At 47.2% G+C, this 25,958-nt stretch overlaps 1 protein-coding gene across 7 annotated transcripts in view; it reads left to right on the top strand.

Annotated features, from left to right (window-relative positions):
- Positions 1-374: 374 nt before the first annotated feature.
- The window catches only part of palld (palladin, cytoskeletal associated protein), a 39,398-nt gene continuing 13,814 nt past the window's right edge, over positions 375-25,958 (top strand). For 3 of the 7 annotated variants that reach the window (XM_028962448.1, XM_028962443.1, XM_028962451.1), the window contains exons 1-11: positions 375-595; positions 1,932-2,813; positions 18,860-19,035; positions 19,119-19,185; positions 20,299-20,416; positions 20,977-21,045; positions 21,319-21,460; positions 22,079-22,102; positions 22,587-22,706; positions 23,492-23,849; positions 24,624-24,659. In XM_028962448.1, coding sequence (XP_028818281.1) covers positions 1,933-2,813; positions 18,860-19,035; positions 19,119-19,185; positions 20,299-20,416; positions 20,977-21,045; positions 21,319-21,460; positions 22,079-22,102; positions 22,587-22,706; positions 23,492-23,849; positions 24,624-24,659 — 1,991 coding nt within the window. In that variant the 5' untranslated portion in view covers positions 375-595; position 1,932. Of the gene's footprint in view, positions 596-1,909; positions 2,814-18,859; positions 19,036-19,118; positions 19,186-20,298; positions 20,417-20,976; positions 21,046-21,318; positions 21,461-21,708; positions 21,991-22,078; positions 22,103-22,586; positions 22,707-23,491; positions 23,850-24,623; positions 24,660-25,958 lie in introns of those variants that run through there. The other 4 variants (XM_028962444.1, XM_028962445.1, XM_028962447.1 and 1 more) reach the window with 4 other exon arrangements.

Below are 25,958 nucleotides of genomic sequence, written 5' to 3'. Positions count from 1 at the left end.
ACCTGAACCAGTTCTCTGTTCCTGGATACCCACCATAGACACCATGCAGGGGGCAGCTGCTAACTCAGGAGGTAATAATGAGAAGGCATGGCAGACATGAATCATTAATCATGCCTCCCACTGCATCGTCCATCCAGTGAAGTTATGGTGAGAATGGAAAGATGGAGTAGCCATGCAGAATATGGACATCATGTCCGGACACTTTGGCTGTGTTGACGTCTAAAAGACCTGTGTTTAAGATGTTCTGTGCTGTTCCGGCTGATCAGATGTTCTGTGTGCCCCCCCCCCCCTCTCTCTCTCTCTCTCTTTCTCTCTCTCTGTATTCAGGGGCTGTAATGCGAGACCCGGGACCAAATATAGTCCCACACAGTGAACGCGCCGAGTCCTGGACAGATGGAACCGCGGGCCACTCCAGAGGCGCTTCTCAAGTAGACACTGACAAGCTAAGGGTTCTCAGCCTCGCTGTCCGAGCAGGAAAGTTAAAGAAAAAAAAAAAAAACAGCAACCCATCCTTTTCACTCCTCTTGTGAACGCAACATAGGAAAAGCTGGAACCGTTACACAGGCTCAGAACACTTCAGAAAGAAATCGTGAAGGTAAGGGAGATCGTCATTCCAGCACTTTTGCACTTTTGTTTTATAACTTTAATAAATAACGCATTTAAGAATGGTTCATCTTTAAACCGATTTTAATTGCCTGCATACAAAGTGATTTTCAGTAAAAGTCTTAAATTGATGGTCTAAGGAATTAACTCGCATATCTGGCCGTTAAGAGTCTGTTTGTAGAAGCTTTCCTTTTGTACTAATGCTCAGTTATGGTTGCGGAGATTTTGCTTTACTTGGTAAAATATTGTCAGTATAAAGAGGTAAAGAGGTGCAATTACTACTGAGTCTGGGTGGAAGCTAGCTGCTGTGAAATGAAGCCCCTAGGGATTAAAAATAACAACAGCTGGTCTTCAGGACTCCATGACAGTGAATGTCGCTGTCACACACACACACACACACACACACACACACACTTGCATTCAATCATACACTTACACGTACACAAATGCATCCATGCATGTGTACGCAGACACCGGCCTAATTTATGCACTTTTTAATGACTAACAGTGGACCAATTCAGACACAAGCAATGCACCTTCACCTGATCCATGTTTTCAGAGGTGTGACGGAGGGGAAAGGCCACAGCTATGTTTAAGACGCAGAGTGCCATGCTAGTGTTTCACTCATGCATGGTATGTCCAGCCTGTGCTATCGCTTAATGTAGGTGATCGTGTTTTGTTTATTATGTCCCTTTACATAGGATTACTCAGGGACTTAAATTCTGAAAACAGTGTTAAAGAATACAGAATAGCCGCAAACGTATTACTGTATGCAGATTAAAAACAGAATTATTGATAAATCTGGTTATTATTGATAAACAATGTGTTGTTGTTTATCAATAAACTTCTAGACCGAGCTATAGCAACAATGCCAGACATGATGCTTTATTATATGGTGGATTGAAAATGGCTTGAGACAACGACGTGCCAGCTGCTTATGAAGTGTGCTGTTGTTTATTTATTCATTTATTTATTTTATATATATATTTCAATGAAGTTGGTAAATAATAAATTGAATACTCAAAAAAAATATGGGTTATGATTCCTCATGATACACTGCAGAAATGTGAGTGTTTGATCCGGGTCTTTGTTACCCCTGCGTCAGAAAACATCAGAACGTGGTGGAAAAGGTCACTTGTTTTGGAAATTTAATAAAAACACTTCAGCCCAATTGAATAGTATTTCAATGAATGTGTAATGAATATATCATATGAAGGTCTCGCTTTTTGAATGCATTTATGATTTAAAAAAAAAAAACTTTTCCATGACATTCTGTCAACTACACACTTTGTACATTTCTACAGTGTGTGTGTGTGTGTGTCTTGCAGGATGCAGGACGGGAGCTGGAATGAAGCCCTGCCCCTCTCTGCGCTGCTGAAGGACGTTGCAGCTCTGGAGGGTGATGGAGGCGTGTACTCTGAAGCCTCCTCTGATGCTGAGCTCTTCCTGGACTCCCTGGCGGAGATGGGGGGCGGCGACTGCGACTTTCCCGAGCTCTCGGCCTTCCTCAGCCAGGATGAAATCAGCCGCAGTCTGGACCTGGCCCGAGAGGCCATGAGCGATGCTGGTGAGCCCTCCACCCCAGCGTCTCCACCAAGCCTCCAGGAGCAGGCGCTCCACAATACAGAGACCAAAGGGCCCTGTGAGACCGATTCTCCACCCAAACCACCGAGCAGCCAACTCAGCTGGCCCACCCACCCTGCTACAACATCTACAGCCTCACCGGAGAACTTCATCTGCCACAAGTCCATCCCACCTGTGTACAAACAGGACCGACCGCGGCTGGTCCACACCGGACTGGAGCTGAGTGACCGCGCCGCCTCCGCCACTGAGTTCTGCAGCCGAGCCGCCACCTTCATCGAGGAGCTCTCCTCCATCTTCAGGGGATCCAACCGACCGGAACGGCAAGGTGACAACAACTCCTCCTCCTCACCCGACAGCGGCTACCTGTCCCCCAAAAGCCACCGGTCGGCACCGCCCGATGGGTCCTTCCCCCCGGCCCAGCGGGAGGCGCTGCAGACGGCTCAGACCTGCCCGGCAGCTGAACCCATGGAGCCGACTGCCGATGGGCACCAGGACGCCGTGGTTAATGGCAACGGCCCCATGGCCCCGCCCCGCTTCACACAGAAGCTGAAGAGTCAGGAAGTGGCAGAGGGGAGTCCCATTCGCCTGGAGTGCAGGGTGGCAGGGAAACCCCAACCTCTGGTCAGGTGAGAGAACTTCTGACCGCAGCGTTCCAGTCCAACCTGCTTCCACGTCCCAGTCCGCTGAATGAAGTTTGCTTATTGTGTCATGTTATGTTTGATTGTGTGAATTGGGTGGAAAAGTGGGTGCCAGTCTTCTCTCCTTCAAGCTCTCAAACACGCTCTATTTCTAGTGCTGCTGTCGCAAGGCACTGAGACTCTGGCTGGTCCGCTGCCAGTTACGTTCCATGAAGGAAGCAGCCGCCAAGATGGCTCCCGACTGACACCCGGAGAAGTAAACGACATTTCCACATGTCACCTGGCATCAGTCGAAGTCAACAATGTGTGGGTGTGGAATCGGATTAGGGGGTCGGGGTCAGATGCGATCACGTCTGGGACTGGGGCCAGTCAGGTGACACACTCAGACATTGTTGACTTCTTCTGTGAGCCAGGTGACATATGGAAATGTTGTATATATAAAGCAGGAAAAGGGATAAAGTGAAGTTATTCTCATTGTGAATCAGAGCACAGCACACGGTGCGCACAGTGAAATGTGTCCATCACCCTTGGTGAGCAGTGGGCAGCCATGACAGGCGCCCGGGGAGCAGTGTGTGGGGACGGTGCTCAGTGGCACCTCAGTGGCTGTCAACTGTTGAGTACCGTTGAACACCGCGACTGAGTGAGCTGTTGGTTGGGGGTAGGTGGTGATAACAGGGGTGTCCAGCTGATTGCAAAACTAAAAATAAACTGTTCAGGCCTTTGCGGCGCATGCTATAAGGTGTTGTTTTTTCTATGTGAATGTTCGAATTAAGTTTTATTCACATGTGGGTGGTGCACAACAGAGACGCAGGGTTACTGTATGTACATTATAGAGGACATGAGGAGTCCCGTCCCCTACACATTTGAGAATGAGGATGAATTTTTTTTTGATGATAAGGGAACCCAGACAAGTTCACTCTTTAGCCATGAAAGGAGAAGATCCCCGGCCGAGGGATGCCGGACTGCAGGTGATTGCATAAGGCTGTGTGTTGAGAGGCTGCAGGGTGGGCGTCTTGGGAAGGAGGTCCTGTTACTTAGCCTGCTCTTCCTCCTCTGTATAAATAGAGATCCGGCAGGTCGGAGCCAGGCTCAGGAATGCCAAGCGTTCCCATGACTTGGCGTTTTCCACCCCACTGTGGTGCCCTCACACCTTTCCGAAGGAATGTATGGGTCTACCGCCGAAATATAGAGAGACTTTTTTTTTTTTACTCTGGTACGGATGGTCATTGTTCACGAGAAAGGGGCGAGTTGTAAATTCAAATGCCTCCATAATACATAAACGCTTGCCTGATTCTCTTTTATTTTTTCCAATTTCCTTGGCTGTAGCTCATTGACTGTACAGTAGATGGCAGCGTTTACCAAATTGACAGAAACGAAGTGGGGGCCTGTAGAAATTCCGCCGTATCCCTCTCGTACGGCCCCCCGCCTGCTCTAACATTGTCTCAACAAGCCACACTGACATGCACATAGCTTGGAAATGACATCATATGTGTGTTTGAGCCTCTTGTGTATCTTCGGCCATTAGGCCCTATCATCTGCCCGGGCGGGGCGGGATGATGTCCATAAGGGCTGTATAGATTAATGTGTCGTGTGCATGGGTGTGGTCCAGCATGTACAGTGTGTGTACGAATGTGTGTCTGTGTGTTTTCTTCTCAATGCTTAACCCTCAGTCTCTCCAGGGGGGGACTGTCCCTGTAACAACTGATTGTAAGTCGCTCTGGGTAAGGGCGTCTGGTAAATGCCATAAATGTAAATCTAACTGAAGGTCGCAGGTTTGAATCCACCAGCCGCCAAGGTGCCACTAAGTTCCCCTTGATCAAGGTACCGGTCATTGCCACCCGCGTGTCTGTACGGGTGAAGGTTTTATATTCCACGTTGGTTAGAGAAGGTGCTTCTTGCTCATACATCGTCTATGAATGAAACTAGAGGGCTGATAAGAAGCAGTCAGCATTAGTGTGCATTCAGAGCGAAGCATTCTTAAGGTGACTGATATCCCCCATTACATGGCGGCACAGAAATTCCTCTTTTTCAGCTGCGTGTCTAATCTCCTGCTGTGCTCTGTAACTCTGGAATTATGTCCACAAATGGCCCATAATGGTAGAGTGAGAGGCTCGGCCCAGGCGTATTACAAATCTTACTTACGTCTCGCTGGCTGTCAGCAAGTGGAGGATATCTTATCAGCCAAGATACCACCGAAATGTCCCCGTAGTGTGTGTGTGTGTGTGTGTGTGTGTGTGTGTGGGTGTAATGGTGTCTTTCAGCGATAATACTTTTAGCACTTTACCCATTCCGGCTTCTCCCCATAATTTCCAGGTCTCTGTTATGCATTTAGACTTAACGAGCGAGTGTGTGTGTGTATTTCAAGTCACTTTTAAGTGCTTTGTTTGCTTGATATATGAATGTGGTGTGTGTATCGATGCACTGGTATGCGTTTGCATGTCTGACTCCCTCTTTAACGGTTTGTCTCCATCTTAACGCTCATTTCCCTTGGGCAGGCCCTTTGATGAGGCTGCCAGGAAAGGCTCCCCTCCGTCTCACTTCCAAAAATGCCCTTCACAGTTGTTCTCTCTAACACTGCGTGTGTGTGTGTGTGTGTGTGTGTGTGTGTCAACATTTCACACGCTCACAAAGTGAGTTGACAGTATTGCATATGGGTGTGGATCTATGATTCAGATTTCAGCATTGTTTTATTCTCTCCTGTGATATCAAATGACTAAATTCACAACCATACCCATATAATGACCATACGGGTTGGGCAAGAACTAAATATCCATTCCAGAAAGTAAACCGGTTCAGTTCTCTGGACCGTCTGGGCTTGTGAGGCTCTAAAATGAAAATGTGAGTGCATGTAATGTACAAAGTATTTAGACAGTGGAGTGTGTTGGTGGTGTGATGTACAGGGTTTAAATTTAGCACGGCGAGTCACTCCGCCGCAGCTCTGGGTCCATCGCTGTCCGACGCTGATAAGACACGTGCATGTTCTCTGTCTGTCTTCCTGTCTTCCTGTCTCTCTGCTGAATAAAGGTTGACTCTGTTGTTTGAATACCTGAGGAAAGAAACGAGGAGAGTCGCCTCTGAAATGGAAAAAGACGGCGCGCTGCCTCGCATTCCTCCATCCGGTCGACCACAACAGAACCCGTCAAACAAACAAAGCCATGAGACAGAGCGAGAGAGAGAGAGAGAGAGAGATATTAAACAAACTCAGGCAGGCCAGGAAAATGTAGGATGATGAGGCCCGCGTCTCCAGACTGGAATCATCACATTCATGCAAACCTCTCACGGTAGATCTCTGCACAATCACGACTTTCTAAAAGGTAAAAGGATGATTTTATTTGTTCACCGCTGTAATGACTGTGTTTTCAGTCACTGTTGGCGCAATAAGATGGTGTCATAGCTGTAATTATGGCCGTTATGGAGACAAATGTGGGTTGAATGTTGAAATCAGATTATTCTCTTACGATGACCCTTGTGATAAAGATACAGCCACAATAAGATCATTTACATGCACATAGAATAGGTTGGAATGGAATAGAATACAACAAGATGTACAGTTAGATTAAAAGCAATTCCTTTAAAAATAATACAATAAAAATACAAAATACAATAAGACGTCAGAAATGGCATAAATTAGAAAATGACAGGGATATATACATATGGGAAGAATAAATAAATGGTTTTATATATGGTGTAAGTGGGTTGTACATTATTTCACATTGGATTATTGCACATTGTTACAAACATGATCATATTTGCAACAATGTTACGGTTACCAGAGCCGGTGTAGCAGTGTGTGTGCTTGCATGTGAGCCGCAGCCGGCCAGAAAACTCACACCTCAGACAGGAAAACTCACACCCTCTTCCCAGCAGCCCTGGAAGGTGGGTGAGGGACAGGGTGAAGAGGTTTAGACGGAGGGTGGGATCCAGCGGGCGCTTTTCATCACGGTCACACTGACGTGAGCTACACGTGTCTGAATGGGGGTTTTACCGATGAAGATGCTGGTGTGTGTATGTGTGCGTTTTGTCGGTAATATGGTCATGCTGCAGTATACCTCATTTGTGGCATTGGGACCATGTGAAAGCTGGACATCCAGAATTCAGGTGTGTGTGTATGCCACCGGTTTTAGTGACTCCTCCCAGCCAGTTCTTCTTTTTTCTGAACACGAAGGCACAAAACCAGTTTAAAAAAAAATCCATATTACTCCTTCACCATAAACATCCCAGATCATGTATACATCATCACAACACAACACAAACACAGACTACACTGACATAGGCATGATAACTACTGTGTCTCAAACACACACACACACACACACACACACACATACATATATATATATATATATGAATATGTGTGTGTTTATGTGTATATATATATATATATATATATGAGAATATGTGTGTGTGTGTGTATATATATATATTTACACACACATATTTATTGACTCGCAGTGAGTGCGTCAGCAGCAGGGTGGTGTTAAAGTGCCACAGCTGTCAGAGTGTCTCTCTCACGTCTGTTTGACCTGTTTGTCTTACACACACACGCACGCACGCATGCACGCACACACGCAGCGTGAGATCTGTGTATCTCTATGTGAAATATCCCAAAATGCCGTTCGTGGTCGTCGGAGTCACAGTGCAGGTGTCCTGCTGACGGGGTCTGACGGGGCGTGTCCCGAACCTTTTGATGTGCTGCTTTCTCCAAGCACAGTCCGCTCCTCCGACATCACACACGAGGGATTTTTGTGTGTGTACGCATGTATGACATCCCGTGGGGATGTTTTATGAAACCCTCTGTTCAACTCTTCTTCCTGGACCCCACGTGTGAGTGACGGTCTCACTAAACAGAGGATCTTTGTAACTGCAGCCTGCCTTTCGGTAAATGATTTACGGACGGGGCCGTCGAGAGAATTAGGGAACCAGATGATGCTGTTAGAAGACTGGCGGTGTGATGTGGTTGCCCGCATTGTGCGTTCGTGAAGCGCAGGCCTCTGTTGGGACAGCACGGCCTGCAGTGAACATGTGTAGATGAGTGGAAATGATCTAGTTCTGTGTGTGTGACAGCGAGAGAGAGAGAGAGAGAGATAGAGGGGTGAGAGTAGGAGAATGAACGAGGCAGAAGTTAAATATATTCACTAATGTATCCGCAGACTGCGGCGACCGCAGCGGCCCGCTCGCTTCACATGTGAAATATGAAGAACGAGCTGTGACGGGTCATCTGAGTGCAGTTCAGTAAAAATGTGAGCCGTCACGCCTGTTCCAGAAACTCTGTCTTCCTCTGGTCAGGACCGCTGGACGCGGAACACACGCGTTCCCACCCTCCCGCTTCACCCCCTCGCCCTCAAGCGCTTTTAAAAATCCAGCATTCAGTTTACATTCAGGGAAATGAGGGGTTTGTTTTGTTTTTGTTTGGTTTGGTTTCTTTGGGGACGTGGAGAGGTTGTCATAGCAACCAGCATGTGACCCGCTGCTGAACTTTGCTCCGCTACGTACGGTGATTCTCAGCTGAGTGCTCCTGTTGTTTGCGCCACTATCTTGATAACTGTCATGGTTCCTCAGTATGATCGTGTGTGTGTGTGTGTGTGTGTGTGTGTGTGTGTGTGTGTCAGGGTTTCATTGCAAGATTCCACAGAGCTTCTCAGGCCTGGTGTGGTCAGTCAGGATGTAGCTGGGAGGGAGGAAGGATGTGGTCACTCCACTAAGTCCGCCCTGCATTTAGGATGGGATGCCGAACCCCGAAGGCCTGCAGTCGTCTTCTTCTACACGAACCGTTCATCCTTTGTCTGGTGTTGACAATATTCATATTCTGCATTTATCCTCCCGTGGCATGATGAGGCGTCAGGAGAGAGAGAGAGAGAGAGAGAGAGAGAGTTCTGCTGCCCACGCCTGGTGGAATGTTATAGAAAGTTCTGCGGAATGTGACCCCAGCTGGCGCCCTGGCTCTACGTGGCCTGCTCGCGTCCACCGTGCCGTGGAAGATGTTGCAGATGCCGGTCCTGCACCAGCCTGTTTTCGGCGTTGCCGGCAGGGCGCGCGGGTAGATAATCCCCTTCCGTAATCCGTGCTGTTTAAACCCAACAAACCCAAACAACTTGCGCTGGAGAGCCTGCATTAACCAGGTAGCACGTCCTGTTCAGCGGAATAACCACTAATTAGAAAACCGTACGAGGCTTTTTGCACCAAGAATGTGGAAAGCGCCATAAAGGCTGGAAGCGATTAAATATGCAGAACAGTTCTGCTGTCGGCACAGTGGGAGTTTGGACCGTAAAAGAGTTATGGAGTGGAAAAATCAGAAACAATTCTGTTTGTCCAAACCCAAACGAGCAGGAGACGTTTTATCTAGAGAAGCGACTCTACTGCTTTAGAGTCAATAAAGTCATCAGAAGAGCGATTAGGTGCCGAGTACAAAGATCAGGACCTGGATACTCACCTCCAGCCATGGGGCCGCGGAGGGCTGACCTCAGCCCGGCGCAGGTCACCTCAGACGGGTGACGCCCGGATCAGCTGGCCGGTTAATTCTACAGACGGGTCTCTGAGGGGCGGGGCTTATTTACAGACACTGAAAACCCTCGAATGATTTCCGGCATGTATGAAGGTTCTAGAACAGACCGTGATGTAACTAAGGAACAAATATGGAACAGGTGACGTTATGCCAGCAGGTTGGAGTCCAGTAAACCCTGCGCTGTCCCCCCGCACTCGTTCTCTCTGGAGGCCCCGCCCACTCTCGGTCCTCCTCATGTGTCTCAGTGTCTCATGCTGTGCCACAGTTGGAGTGTGTGGGTTTGTGGGTGTTCATACAGAGCACCTAGTGACTGTCAGACAGACTGTGTGTGTGTGTGTGTGTGTGTGTGAGAGAGAGAGCGAGATTCAGAGTGTATTCGTCTACAGAAATTAAACAGAACAACCTTTCCGGTAAGTAGGCCTGAACTCTGACCTGTGCTCCTCCGCTGACAGGTACTTTTGGGGTCTTTGAAAAAATGTTGTATGATTTTACTTTAAAAGACCCCGTTATTTATTTTAATCCCCCCAGATATCTAGACAATCCTATTAGATCCTATTAAAGGGGTTTAGCTGTTGGGCGGTGGTTCTGTTTACGGCTGTGGTGGGTCTCTGTGTGTGTGTAAATCCAGACTTTTGTCCCTGCATTTCAGCATTATTGACTAAGATCATTTTTTTTTCATCTGGTGTATTTAGAGGATTTTGAATAAAGAAGTGAAAACTAATCAGTGATCTTGATTTGGAGAAAATGTGCTTATATGTGATTCTGTATGCCGGAATGTTGAGTGAGAACCCTGCACACACACACACACACACACATACACAGAGTAAGAGTGTCTCTTGATTTGTCACGGTTATTGTACCCGCTGGGTGCCGGCGTGCGGAACCCGCGCTTTTCAGTAAATCTCAGCCTCTCAGGGCCTCCGCCCTTTTAAACACACGCGCTCGTACAGTAAACATCTTCGCCATGAGCTTGAAGCTAACAATAGTCGCCAATTATCTGCAGCCAGTCTGGAGATGCCAGATGAGCCTGGTTTTGTTGTCAGCGCTGAAGACAGCTGGGCTGTGTCCTGTCATCAACACAAGGTCTGTGTGTGTGTCAGTGTGTGTGTGTGTTGTCAAGCGTAATAGCAGGTGTTTGCTATCGTATAAATCATATCATGATCAGAAGCACGTCACTTGGTGGAATGGCCCGTAGGGTCCTCAGTTGATGTTCTTGATGTGTTGAGTCATCTTCTCAGAATGACCATGTCTGTCCTGGACAGAGTAGGAAGTAAGGTGTGTGTGTGGGTGGTAGTGGCCTAGTGGGTAAGAAGAAAGTCATTGTGATACATAGCACAGCACACAGTGACACAATGAAATGTTTTTAACCATCACCCTTGGTGAGCAGTGGGCGGCCATGACAGGCGCCCGGGGAGCAGTGTGTGGGGACGGTGCTTTGCTCAGTGGCACCTTGGAGGATCAGGATTCGAACTGGCAACTGGCTAGGCCACCACTGCCAGTAAGACACGCCTATGAGCCAGAAGACCCAGGTTCAAACCCCGCTTACTACCATCATGTCCCTGAGCAAGACACTGAAACCTGAGTGTCTCCAGGGGGACTGTCCCTGTAACTACTGATTGTAAGGGTCTCTGGATAAGGGCGTCTGGTAAATGCTGTAAATGTGTGTGTGTGAAGTGACCTCCCACTTCTGTGACCTCCCATATTACTGTCTGTCTGTTTTGGACGATGTAGTGATGAGTGAAGAGTGATGTGTGTGTGTGTGTGTGTGTGTGTACCTCCTCCATTCAGCAGCCGTATATCTGCCTGACTGCTTGATGAGTGTGTGTGGAAGTATTTTAGGTTCTGCCCCGCCCTTCTCGGGACTGCGGCGGCTGTGTTTGAGTATGGACGGCACGTGTAATTATAATAAATACAGAACGCTGTTCTTTCATTTCCATTCTATCTGGCAACTCTGCTGCGCAAAGGCCTGCGGTCAGGAGGTCAAATGGCCTAAAGCAGAGGAGATCTGTGTGTGTGTGTGTGTGTGTGTGTGTGTGTGCGTGTTTGCACAGTGTGCGTGAGCTCTGCTTCTCTTCACCTCGCCTGCCTTGTTGTTATTTACTGCTGCTGATGGAAAGTTTGGTCGAGCGAGTCTCCATTTCCCCACAGAGACAGATCTGCTTCATTATGGGCTCCTGACCACAAGAACCGGAGAGGAACCGATCCAAACACACAAACACACACACGACATGCCATGATACACAACAAGACACGCAAACTCCGGCATCCCAAAGCATAGAGTTGACTTTCGCAGATCTTACCTGGTCCTTCCTGCGTGTGGAATGCAGCGTGGCGTCTGAGCCACGTCGGAACAACATCAGCAATATGGGGAGCTTCATCAAGCATCACTGGAATCTGTGGTTAATCCAGCAGGAACTTCCCATGCATGTTCATATCGTCCTATATAGTCAACAGAGCATAACTGGCAGATTCCCTGAGTGGGATTTTAATAAAGCTGCATCGTTATAAAAAGGGCTTGAGTATGAACCCTGCAGCCATGGGTTTTGGTGCAGCGCTTTCTGTATACTTAAATGCTAAAAATGTCCATGGAACATGGACCCGGGTTGTCTGGTTGCGTCTGGTGGAGCTCGGTGTTCCAGTTGGCGGGTAAGACGGGAACATTGCTGCATGTTTTAATTTGCTTAATTATGTCTAATGGTCACTCATTATGGGGTGATTGGAGCAGCGCTGGTTTATGGTGGAACGGCTGTGAGTGACACGCGTTTCCATGGCGATGGTCCAGCATCTGTGGTCCAATAAAGCCTTTTTTTTTTTTTTAAACGTACCGAATTACACTCTTACTTTCAGCCTGTGTGTGTGTTAACATATGGGTCTGATTGTGGGACTCTGGTGTTTATCTGGGATGTGAGTAATGTGCAGCGGACTCACATTTCCCCATCGTTCATGTAAATGAATATAAATGGGCGAAGGAATTCTGACTGGCACCAGAAACGTTCACCGCCTCGACACCATTTATCACACACACACACACACACACACACACACACACACACACACACACACACACACACAACCCATATGTAAGGGGGGCGCTTATCGTGTTGTTATTAATGTGACGAGGCCAGGATCCAGGCTGGAGGACCTGTGAGGTGTCTGGACTCCTGAAGGGCCACTTTATAAAATGGTTTGGGCCCTGCATGTGGTCGGGGATGATGATGAGGATCATTACTTGGTTTCAGGAATGGATGTGGCGTAGCAAATGCAGACCCATTGAAAACACACTCCCTCCACTGTTATTTAACCGCACACACACACACACACACACACACACACACACACACACACACACACACCGAGCACGGTTTGGAGTCAGCTGAATCAGGGTGAGGGATGCGTCTGATACGGTATCCTGCCAGAGATGAAGATAAAGGATGGAGTTCACTTACTGTCCTGAACCTGAACCTCATGAATAACACAGAACAATACTGTGTGTTTTGTCTGGGAATGTTGTATACCTGCCAGACAAGTGTGTGCGCTCTTCGTGTGTAACGTTCTGCAGGTTTTCTGAGCGGAAGGAGATCAGTTGACGATGATGAGACGCTGAACCCTGCAATAAAGCTTCTTTAAGGGTTAAGAACATGTCTGAATTCAATCAGGTCCTTCATTACTCTCACTGTCCGCCATCCGAACCTCACCGCCTGTTTCAATTACACATTAAAGCATGTGAGGATATCAAAACCATACGAGTGTGTGAACGATCAGGGTGTAAATGATGAGCAGTCAGGTCCATAAATATTGGGACAATCTTTTTTTTGTCTGTGATGATGTACAGCTGAAATGAACACGGTGCACTTTAACTGCATACGTTCAGCTTTAGACTGAGCTAAACGGCCTAGGAATTACAAAATGTGCCTCTGACTTTTTAAGGGACCATAAGTCCATAAGACAGTTGTCTGTTCAGCTGTTCCATGGCCTGGTGTGTGCTATTCCCTCATTTACAAGAAGCAGATTAAAGGTCTATAGTTCAAGTCTGATATTTGCATTTGGAATCTGTCGCTGTCAACGTTCAATTTGAGATCCAAAGAGATCAGTGAAGCACTGAAAAATAAAAGGTGTGGCCAAATCAACTGTCTAGAACATTCTTTAAAAGGTCAACACCAAAAGACCTGGAAGACCATGGACAGCAATTGTGGTGGATGACCAGTTGTCCAGATCAAGAACACTCTCCAACAATCAAGAGAAGACATCATCAGAATAAATACAGTTGGGGTCACCACAAGATGGTAGTATCCTAGTGGGTAACACACTCGCCTATGAACCAGAAGACCCGGGTTCAAATCCCACTTACTACCATTGTGTCCCTGAACAAGACACTTAACCCTAAGTTGCTCCAGGGAGACTGTCCCTGTAATACTGATTGTAAGTCGCTCTGGATAAGGGCGTCTGATAAATGCTGTAAATGTAAATGTAAGATGGAAACCAGGAAGGCCAGAAAAGGCCAGAAATATTCCTTACAAGTGGGAAATTTACACAGCACTGCAGAAAGTGGACAGTAAAAAACAACAGTATAATATAAAAAGTCATATTTACGTATGTGTATATACAGTACAGGGCAAACGTTTTGACACACCTTCTCATTCAATGTGTTTTCCTTATTTTCATGACCATTTACGTTGGTAGATTCTCACTGAAGGCATCAAAACTATGAATGAACACATGTGGAGTTATGTACTTAACAAAAAGTGGAGACCTGACCTCCACAGTCACCGGACCTGAACCCAGTCCAGATGGTTTGGGGTGAGCTAGACCAACAAGTGCTAAACACCTCTGGGAACTCCTTCAAGACTGTTGGAGAACCATCTCAGGTGACGACCTCTTGAAGCTCATCGAGAGAATGCCAAGAGTGTGCAAAGCAGGAATCAGAGCAAAGAAACTAGAATATAAAACATGTTTTCACTTATTTTTTGTGAAGTACATAACTCCACATGTGTTCATTCATAGTTGAGTTATGTTCTTAACAAAAAAATGTGTCTCTGTCCCACATCGTGTCCCACTTCTTTTCCCAGAGTGATGTGAAAAGAAGAGTATGGAGAAGGAAAGGAAAGATACCGCCTCATCAGTGAAGCATGTGACTGCTGACAGCAGGATGACTTCTCGAGTGTTTCAGGCAATATCAGAACTTGTTGGACAGTGACAATGACAATGACCAGAAGCATACTGTGAAGGCAACTAAAGAGGCTTTGGAATGTTATGCAATGACCTCTCAACCACCTGACCTGAATTCAGCCGAGCAGCATTTTACTTGCTGGAGACAAAACTGAATGGACAACGTCCCCAGACCAAGCAGGAAGTGAAGTTAGTTGCAGTAAAGGCCTGGCAGAGCTTTAGCAGGGATGTAACCCGGCAGCTGGTGATGTCTAGATGCTCCAGACTTCACGCTGTAATTGACTGCACATGATTTACAAGCCAGTATTTAAAAAGCGAAAGTTTGATTTAGGATTGTACATTAAAAAGTGCGAGGCACATAAACAAATTGTTGTAGGTCCTACACCGCTCAGCTGAAATTAAAGCTGCAAGCCTGCATTTCACGAATGACCATTCTCTCTCTCTCTCTCTCTCTCTCTATCACACATCAACATTGTATACATTTTTACAGTATGCATTACAAGTAGCTGTGTGTTGTTCTGCAAGGCTGGGTGGTGTGAAATAAACCAACAAATTCTGGGATTCTTGATAAAATTTGCCAAATGCTGAAACAGCTGCATGCTCAGACTACTTGCTGAATGCAGTGTGTGTGTGTGTGTGTGTGTGTGTGTGTGTGTGTTTGTTTGTGGGGACCAAATGTGAACCCAGTGCACTTAAAAACCATAAATTATATCGTGCCCCAGGACTCTGTTGCCTCTTCTTACATTTGATGTCTGGATTACATAGATACATTTCGGTGTAAATTATTATGCATGTGACACGTGTTACATAAAAAAATTATATTTTCATATAATAATCAACTATATGGATTGTGTGTGTTTATTGTGATATTATTAGTTATTAGATGAAAATGTGTGTGTCGGTCTGACAGGTCTGGCTTCGTCGTGGCCAGACGTCTGCAGATGTGGGGGGGTTAAAGGGCCCGAGGACTGGGTGGGGGTGGCTTCTGTTTCCCGTAAAATCTACGTTCGCTTTAGCCTGGGGCCTGGTGGAGATCTAACAAGTATGTGTTCACGAAGCAGAAATGCCTGGTGGACACACTAGAAAAAAAAAATCCACACAAATTAAAATATAAGTGAACCTGAAAAATGTTAGAATGTCACGATAGGTTACAGACAGATCTGTGTATGTGCGTGTGTGTGTGTGTGTGTGTGTGTGCATGTACATTTAAAGCCTTACCCTCTGATTCCTTGACTTGTGCGTCTCACACACACATTAGTGCGGTGTCTCCCAGGTGTGTGTGTGTGTCTATGTGTCTGTGTGTGTGAGGCAGGTCTGGCTGAACTCCATGAGGTTTTGTACAGTCATAAATGTGTGAACTGAATTCCGCTGTGTCGTTAGCGTACTGTGCCAGACACTCTGACAAATGACTTTTCAGCTGTCACTCAAAACCGCAGAGAATTACAAACACACACACACACACGCACACACACACACACGTATGTGTATACAAAAGGGCACTAGAACAAACAAGCCAACGTGTGTATGACAGCATACATCGTCCATCATTTCCATCACACCCTCACTTGTCCCTTCGCCGTCAGTGTTTTGTGTCTCGCGTAAAGCTAATTTTTTCCACTTATCCTGCGTCTGTACTAATTTCCATCTTAAACAATTTTTCAGTTTCTACACTGTCCACTTTTGCCTTTAATAGATTTCTTACAGATGAGATTTAAGATTCTTTATTTGTCACATACATATTTAGACAGTGGTGGACTAGCGGTTAATCAGTTTGCGTATCGTCCCAACCGGTCCACAGATGATGCCATATCACATCTCCTCCACACAGCACTCACCCACCTGGACACTCGGAAGGGAAATTATATTAAAATGCTTTTCATTGACTACAGTTCAGCATTTAACACGATAATCCCTTCTATACTCACCACCAAGCTGGAGCACCTGGGACTCAGCTCATCTCTCTGTCAGTGGATCTCCAACATCCTAACCGGGAGACCACAGGCAGTAAGGATGGGTGGACATGTCTCAGCCTCCATCACCCTCAGCACTGGAGCCCCCCAGGGCTGTGTTTTGAGCCCCCTGCTGTACTCCCTGTACACATACGACTGTACAGCCACTACAAACTCCACCACCAACATCAAGTTTGCTGACGACACTGTCGTGGTGGGCCTGATCTCTGACAACGATGAGACGACCTACCTGGAGGAGGTTGGAAATCTGGTGAACTGGTGCCAGAGGAACAATCTCCACCTGAACATCAGCAAGACAAAGGAGTTAATAGTGGACTTCAGTACAAAGCAGGAGAGGACCTGCCAGACCCCTGTCAACAGGAGCCCAGTGGAGAGAGTGGACAGCTTCCGTTACCTCGGTGTTAACATCACGCAGGACCTGTCATGGTCCTGTCACATCAACACCGTGGTGAAAAAGGCCCGGCAGCGTCTCTACCACCTCAGACGCCTGAGAGACTTCAGACTGCCCTCCAAGGTGCTCAGGAACTTCTACTCCTGCTCCATAGAGAGCATCCTGACGGGAAATATCTCAACCTGGTTCGGGAACAGCACCATGAAGGACAGGCGAGCCCTGCAGAGGGTGCTTCGATCAGCCGAACGAATCATCCGTACCAAGCTCCCTGACCTTCAATCTATCTACAACAAATGGTGCTGCACCAGGGCCAGGAAGATAGTGAAGGACCTCACCCACCCCAACAACGGACTCTTCTCCCTGAAGTCCAACACAGAGAGAATGAGGAGGAGCTTCTTCCCGCAGGCTGTCCAAGCTCTCAACAACAGTACATAGAACTCCAGCACTTTCACCTCCAAACACTCCGGACTCTTTTGCACAAAATCACTTTGCACAAAATCCCTTTTTTTTTTATTATTATGGCTCTTTTTCTCTTTTCTTTAAACATTGTCTGTTACTCATTTGCACACCTTCACCCTACCAGTTACACATATTTTATGTTAAAGACATAAAAGTGTAATATTTGGTTATGTTTGCAATATTTGCATATTGGTTCATTGTTTACTTGCAACATTTGCAATACTGTGGTCTGTAGCAGTTGCAAAAAGCATTTCACTGCACATCATATCGTGTATGACTGTGTATGTGACAAATAAAATTTGAATTTGAATTTGAATTTGAAGGTTGCTGGTTCGAATCCCGACCCGCCAAGGTGCCACTGAGGTGCCACTGAGCAAAGCCCCGTCCCCACACACTGCTCCCTGGGCGCCTGTCATGGCTGCCCACTGCTCAACAAGGGTGATGGTTAAATGCAGAGGACACATTTCATTGTGTCACCGTGTGCTGTGCTGCTGTGTTTCACAATGACAATCACGTCACTTTCACAAATACAAGACACAGTGAAATGTATCCTGAACCGCTCTTTCTTTTTAAAGCTTTTTAAGAAAAATTTAATTGTATATTGTACTGTGCTGTACAATACTGTACTGAATACTGATTCAGTACAGTATTGTACAGCACAGTACAATATACAATTATATATTAGATTATATTAGATTATATACTGATATTTAGAAGTGCGTTGTGTAATGGTTGAGCAGAGTTAATATGGTGAAGTGTACTAGTATAAGGGTTTTAATGAAATATCTCTCTCTCGTTTGTGTTGTTCCCTCTGATCAATACAGATAAAGAACCAAGTAGCTCTGACTGAAATCACATTTCAAACAAAATATCGCTACTCGCTCTCTCCGGTGTGGTAACTGTACATTATTCGATTTTAAATATAATGGAAATGTACGGGCGCTTTAACACTTAGAGTTAATTCAGAGTAACATATGAGTAAACGTGCAGCACATGGTGGTTTTTACACAGCATCACCACCACTGTCGTCCCAACAAATGACAGAAGTTCTAGAGGCTCATGGTGGTCTAAGAGACTATAAGACTCTTATTGGCTGCCGTCTGCCATGAGAACACACAGGTTCTTGTTGACATGGTCTGAACCCATAAACACGCGAGCTTCATGGCTGCTTTTATGGCCTAATTACGGTTCAGGGATGATTGAGCTCACAGCTCATTCATGTGGTTGGCTGGTTGGTCTCCTTCAACGTGTTTGTTCTCTGAGAAGCCGCTGAAATGAACCCAGATCATCCGCTCTGTGACAACTCTATCGGTGGCAGACACTTATCCCTGAGTGTCCCCAGGAGGACTGTCCCTGCTTCTGGTTGTAAGGTGCTCTGGATAAGGGCGTCGGGTTAATGTAAATGTAAGCAGAGGAGGTGGAAGCTCCACACAAACCGGCTTTCATGTTTTGTAAATTCTTCTCTTATGCTGGCGATGGCACCGTGCAGTGAAGAATACGAATCTGGCGCTGGTTGCTACAGTCCTTCTCTGCTTGTGGTTGGCCAGGTGGTTCTGCGAGGGACGCGAGCTGCACCACTGTCCCGACATCCAGATCTGTCGCGATGACGACCTGCACACGCTGGTGATCGCCGAGGCGTTCGAGGACGACACCGGCCGCTACACCTGTGTGGCCTCCAACGCACTGGGGGCAGACAACACCTCAGCGGAGGTCTACATCGAGGGTGAGGGCCACAAGCAGAACCTTCAGCTGAGCGGCGTTGGCCGACCTGTCAGTCTCACAGTCAGATGATCTCTCTCTCTCCAGGAGCCTCCTCCTCAGACTCAGAAACAGAGGGATCTGTGTCCAGGTCGAGGTCAGGAGCCATGCCACAGTAAGTTCCCATCACCATGATGCCCTTTGACCTCTGCCATGTCTCACCATGAGCTGAGGTCAGGTGGTCCCCTGAGGCTGTAACTTCTGTTGATGGTCGTATCAATTACTGGCTTTAAGAATGTGGAGCTCTTTTACATTTTTAAAGAAGAGGAGGGTTATAAAGCCATAAAATACTGCATAATTACACAGTATTGCATAGTTTTTCTTAAAACCTGTAATTTAATCAATTATAAAGTATTTGGTAGAACAGCAGCACGATCAGAATGTAGAACTTTCTCACGTTCTGCTGGGAGACCATGGAGTTTATGTCCATTTTAATTTTGTTGAAATAGTTAAAAAAATATTTCATTGGAGGTCTCACAGATTTATACTGTACATAATGTCTGACGAGTGAAGTTTATAGTCATCTCATCATGTAGAAGTACACAGGGAGAAGAAATTGCAAAGCTTCGGGGATTCACAGTGTGTAATTTAGTGCAATTTAGTTTTTTAGTGCAATTTAAAACAACACACAACAGGACAACAACCCATAAGACAAACAAGACAGACAAGTAGCAGCAATATAATATAAAACAGATTAAAATATGATGATAATAATATAATAATAATATGATAATAATAATATACTATCACAGTGTGAGGTGGAAAAGGATGTAACAGATGGTTTTGTACAATGTCCTGAATTTAAAGTGAGAAGCATGAACCAACCAATCCACCCACTGAACATTTTTCATGCGGCAAATACACACGGTGTCCAGGTTCATCAAGTCACTTCTCACAGCCGTGACAGCTCCTCCTCAGGTGTGTCCAGTGACAGTTGGACGCTTTACAGTCATGTGATAATCTGAGAAAAATCTTCAGCAGCGTCTCTGTTGCTCATGTTCTGGTACGTACAGGATACAGACTAGACCAGATGATGTCACAGCAGCGCCGCCATGTTGCTCTGTCAGTGGAGTGACACGCAGCTGCAGTTCCTGGCTTTTGTCAGTTTACTGAAGAAATGACCCTGTGACAGCGTGGTACGTTTCCCTGAAATCGCTCACAGATGAGTGTGTGTGTGTGTGTGTGTGTGTGTGTGTGTGTGTGTGTGTGTGTGTTTGTGTGTGTCCAGAGTCCAGAAGAAAACAACTTCGGTTTCCCTGACAATCCGCACAGCTTCTCCCAGAAGTCCAGAGATGTTGCCTCACCGTTCAACGCTGGTCCAGCCCCTGTCCAGTGCACCACAGCGGGTACACAGTGGATCCACACACACACACTCACACACACACACACACACACACACACACACACACACACACACACACGCAAAGCACCACATCAGCTTTTTCTTATGCTCCACTCTTTCATTTCATGGTTGAATTTAAACCACCAGTTTTTTTTAATCCAAACTTCCCAGTATTTGTTCAGAAAGGGAATGTAAACCTGTACAAAACAATCATATTTATATTTTATTCGTATTTTATTCGTGTTTATTGTGGCTTTTTTCTGTTTTGGTTTATACATAAAACATTTGCCCAGTACAATATATAGGTGTAATGTTGTAATGTTTGAGATTTTTGAATGATCATAGTAGACCATTTGATTCATGCCAAAGCCTTTCCTTGTTTGGTTTTGGTTGTTTATTGGTTATAAATCACACACACACACACACACACACACACACACACACACTCACACAGCAGACAGAAATCGTGAGGAGTCGTCATGAAATGACAACAGCAGATGCCTCCGTGGGCTGGAGAGCTGGAGAGGACACTTTTAACTCCGCCCCCCTCTCTCTCCCTGCCAGGTTCAGAGTCCAGTCTCCTCCCTGTATTCCGGCGAGGGTCTTTTAGCCACGGCACCTGTCTTCACAAAGGTACGTTCAACACAGACACGCACACACTGCCATGCGACAGGCCGAGACATCTCTCTTGTGACTCAGGTGTCACGTCTGTCTCATCGCTGTCGTGTGTCAGTCAGTAAATCATCTCTCACCTTTTGAAAGGGCCCTTTCGTTCCCTCCGACCTCCACACTCAGCCTTTACTCGGCCCAGCGAGGGGATTTACTCCTCAAGAGCAAAGAGCTTTTTTTAAAACGCCGGAATGCACCCGCACACAGATTCACTCTTTCTCGGACCTCCACCCCCAGGCGCTGCAGGACGCTCAGGCATCAGAAGGGCAGGTGGTCGTGTTGGAGTGCCGGGTGCGGGCCAGCCCGCCTGTCCAGGTGCAGTGGTTCCGCCAGGGACAGGAGCTCCAGGACTCTCCTGACTTCCGGATCCTCCAGAAGAGTGAGGATCATCACACACCCAATCCACATCAACAACAACGACATTTCTTGCTTATATGGCCCAAAATCACATACAGTATGTCTGAGTGGGCCCTACAGTTGACACCCCCCACACTTGGCCCTTCTGCACACCAAAAAACTCTAGGAAGGAAGAAACGTTGGGAAGGAGGGATACAGAGAGGGACGTCCTTCCAGGGTAGAGTCAGCCTGCAAGTGGTGTCAGTGCAGGGTTTGTGATGGTTTGTCCAATAAGAGATAAAGGTCTACAGTTGTAGAGTTCTAAAGTGTAGTCCAGTGTCCTGGTGTAAAGACCAGCAGGGTTGTCTCGAGCACAAGAAGTAGAAGAGAAAGGCATGTCACGCTGAAACTGGATGCTCTTTGTCTCCTTTTTCTACAATCTATTCAAACTTCATGTAGGCCGAAATATTTTCAAGGTAAATCAGTCAGAAAACATCAACTGAGCTGAAGACATTAACCAGATGTCCAGTCCCCCTGGAGACACTCAGTGCCATGCTCAGGGACACAATGGTAGTAAGTGGGGTTTGTGGTCCTCTGGTCCGTAGGTGAGTTTGTTTCCTACTCAGAATTGAAATAGGTGTCTTTCTGAATTTCCCCGCAGAGCCGCGGTCCGCAGCTGAACCCGGTGAGTCCCTGCGCTCGTGCTGCAACATGTCAGGTGACGACACCGCACTCAGCCGCACGCCCCTCTGTAAACACCTGCAGCCCTACCGCGGGCGGAGACGATGTCGTCACCGTCCCCCGGGTGACTCCGCACCACGTCTAGTGTGAAAAGGGAATCCCTCTTTCACTGCCTCGCCCACACACACACACACAGAGAGAGGTGTGACACACTGGCGGTCGGTGTCTCCTGTCACAGACAGCCAGGTCCTGACGCTTTTTTCTTACCTGGCAATGACGATCATGTTCAACATGATTCTGGGACCGTCTGGAACGGGGATGAGGACTAAAGTGATTCGGGGCGTGGCAACAACACACCTATACTGTACAATTCATACTTATTATGTAAAAAAAAAAAAAAAAAAAAAAAAGGTCACATGAGCAGGAAAATGGTTGGATTAGAAGCTCCGGTGAAAAGTCACCGTTGTCTCGTTGTCTTCTCGCCACAGAGGAGATCTGCACTCTGGTCATTGCCGAGGCCTTCCCCGAGGACGGAGGCCTGTTCTGCTGCACCGCCACCAATCAGCACGGTTCTGTCAGCAGCGCGGCCGACCTCACCGTCACACCAGGTGACAAACCCGCCCGTTCGCCGAAGACGCGCAGCGATCAGCAAGCGGAAAAAAAAGAGAGGGATGAAAGAACCGGCTGCCGCAGAAGTAACATAATGAACAGGATGCCGGATGAGTGGTTTACTCCGCGTAAAAAAAGGGGGTTTACAGGCCGCACAGCCCATAAACAAACGGCGCGAAACGTCAGGCGTGCTCGGCACCGACCACGCGGACGGTCCACCAACCGTCACAGATGCGCATATCATTTACAGCATTTATCAGACGCCCTTATCCAGAGCGACTTACAGTCAGTAGTTACAGGGACAGTCCCCCTGGAGACACTCAGGGTCTTGCTCAGGGACACGATGGTAGTAAGTGGGATTTGAACCTGGGTCTTCTGGTTCATAGGCGAGTGTGTTACCCGCTAGGCTACTACCACCCCGGAGGAAGTGGTAGTAGCCTAGTCCACAGGAGGAAAACATCTCATCCACATGCAGTTCTACATATAAAACTGAAAGCTCTTGTCCAGCTCTGACGGAAAAACAAAAACGAAGTACTTTACACCAAACACACAGAAACAGTAAAATTAAATGTAAAATTTTGAATTTTTTTTTTTAATAAAATATGTAAAATATTGTTCGCCTGTTTGTTTTTAAGAAATGAAATAAGCCCACAGTTTAAATCAAACGATGCTCCTGTAAAATAGTTTTCGCTCTCACCCCTCGATATAGTGTGCATGCGGCATATAATAAAAATATGGCAGGTCATGGACAGCTTCTCTTTTTATTGTCCGTATCTTCTCTCAGTTGTTGAGGAGCCACCCACCAACGGCGTTGCCGACAGCGACGCCGCGTTCGACGACCAGCCATTCCCTCCTCCGCCCCCTCCAACCGAGATCAGCCTGCTGGAGGTCCCGCCCAAGACTCCGCCCAGCGCTGGGGGATTCCAGGTCAACGAGCTGGAGATTTGGCCCAGCTTGAGCGCGCTGCCACCTGTGCAAATGACCTCTGATGCCAGCCCTCAAACCAGAGCCAACGGAAGCTTCCAGAGCAGTTCAGCACCCACCTCACCCAAAGCCACAGCACCTGTGACTGAAGCCCCACTCCCACCACCCCCGTCTCCAGCCAAACAGGGGCCACTGCCTATCAAACCCAAACCCAAACTGTGAGTAGCCCAAACCGCAGCATCTCCTCCACACTGGCCAGTAATCACCAGGTGCACCAACGTCCATCGTCCATCGCGAAGCTCCTGCAGAAATTCTTCTTATCATCACCCAGCCGTTAGATTGTTCCACTCACAGTGCTGCAGTTCATTTTTAAACCAAGGAACGAGTTACGTGGAGTTAAGATCACTTTATCAATATTGTAAAAGCAACGCTGTGGAATAATGGTTCACACATGGAAAAAAACACCTTCTTAATCCTTATTAGCGACGATCTGCTGATCACTAGACCTTTGAAGAGAAACGGAACACCAGAATGCGTGTGTGTGTGTGTGTGTGTCTTGTAATGCAGTTTTCTGTTCTCATTATTTACCGGTCCTCTGAGATAACTGGGTCTTCTCTTCAGTCAGACGGATATCTCATGACCACGTCTCTGTATGAGAATGCCGTATGAGAATGCTCTGTATGAGAAGTCGTGTCGGAATGTTGCAATGGATGGCAATGTGTGCACTCTGAGTGTGTGTGAGTGTGTGAGTGTGTGTGGTCTTGTGCTTCTGCACCACTTTGGCTGTGTGTAAGATCGAGGCCGTAGATATGATGATGGCTTGTGTTTGGTTTGGGATCTGCGAGGTGATGGAGATCTTAGTTTATGTTGCCACTCGTGTGTGTGTGTGTGTGTGTGTGTGTGTCTGTGCTTCTTTGCTCGCCCTGATTCCTCACTGGTGGCTCCTCAAAGGAAAAGGTCTGACGTTCTCTGTGTGACTTCTGTGATTTCAGATCAGATGATATAGCAGAAGACACAGCAAATGAAAGGTAAAGCAGAAGAGAGAGAGAGAGAGAGAGAGAGAGAGAGTGTGTGTGTGTGTGTGTGTTGTCTTGTTTTTCCATTCAGAACTGCTGCCAGGAACCACCTGGGGATGGGGGTCCCTCACCAGACCCCTTCTCCACTAATTACACTGTAAAATTAGAGCAGCCGCTGTTACTCTGAGCGGCTGACCCTTCACCCTTGACCCCACCACCCGTGACTGGCCATCGCGTGCTTCGCTTTGTGCCTGCTGTGAGTCGTAAGTCTTGTCGGCGGCATCTCGTAGCTCGTGAAAGACGAACCTCATTGTGTGGCGGGTTTTTTTCATGTTGTTAAAAGCCCCCCTGGATTTGATGTGGGGGTCTCAGCGCAGCTCTAATTGAATTGGTGATGAAGCGGTAGGTCAGGGCGCCGGGGATGGGGCCTGAGGTGCCTCATTAAATGGGAGCCCTGGCGGCTCTTGACAGCGGAATAATGATGGTTTTTATGGCAGATTTCCAGGCGCTGTAAAGTTTGACAACGTTCCCGGCAGGACGCGGAAGAGAACCGCGGTCTGGCGAGGAACGTGCTGATTTAAACACCACTCCGTCTCCGCGTGTAAAGCATTGAGCGCTCGCTGTGCCCTGACCTCCGACCCAGAGGAATAAACCCTGAGTAATGTGCCTCATTCTTCGGTAAAGGCCAGAGGTCTGATGCTATCGGCCCGGCACGCTGTAACAATACCCAGCAGCGGGCTGTGCAGGATGTGACCGTGTGTGATTTGGCCGCGCCATCTGGTTCTGTGTCAATTCTGGGCCCTGAACGGAACAGGCTGGGACCCGGTGACCTTCTTACTGATGTAGGGTGGTATCAGCCTAGTGGGGTAACACGCTCGCCTATGAACCAGAAGACCCAGGTTCAAACCCCACTTACTACCATCGTGTCCCTGAGCAGGTCACTTAACCCTGAGTGTCTCCAGGGGGGGGACTGTCCCTGTAACTACTGATTTGTAAGTCGCTCTGGATAAGGCCGTCTGGTAAATGCTGTAAATGTAAATGTAAATGTAGAACCCTCACCCCTGTTCTGCCCCTTACGTGCGAGTGTGTGCGAGAGAGAGAGAGAGAGAGAGACGTATACAGAGCTGCACTGTAACTTATACTTCCAGTGAGTTATGGGGCCTTTTGCCCTTTCATTGTGTGTGTGTGTGTGTGTGTGTACCGTCCTCCAGATTTACAACACTGCCTCTTAGAACACACCAGAGTTTTACAGGAACACGTTCTACACCGCATGAGACCTTGTCACAGCGGACGGAGAACACCTGGTGTTTA

Source organism: Denticeps clupeoides, chromosome 19 (genome assembly GCF_900700375.1).
Source record: "Denticeps clupeoides chromosome 19, fDenClu1.1, whole genome shotgun sequence".
Taxonomy (NCBI): Eukaryota; Metazoa; Chordata; class Actinopteri; order Clupeiformes; family Denticipitidae; genus Denticeps; species Denticeps clupeoides.
Note: the sequence above shows the minus strand (reverse complement) of the source record. Positions and strands in the feature narration are given on the sequence as shown.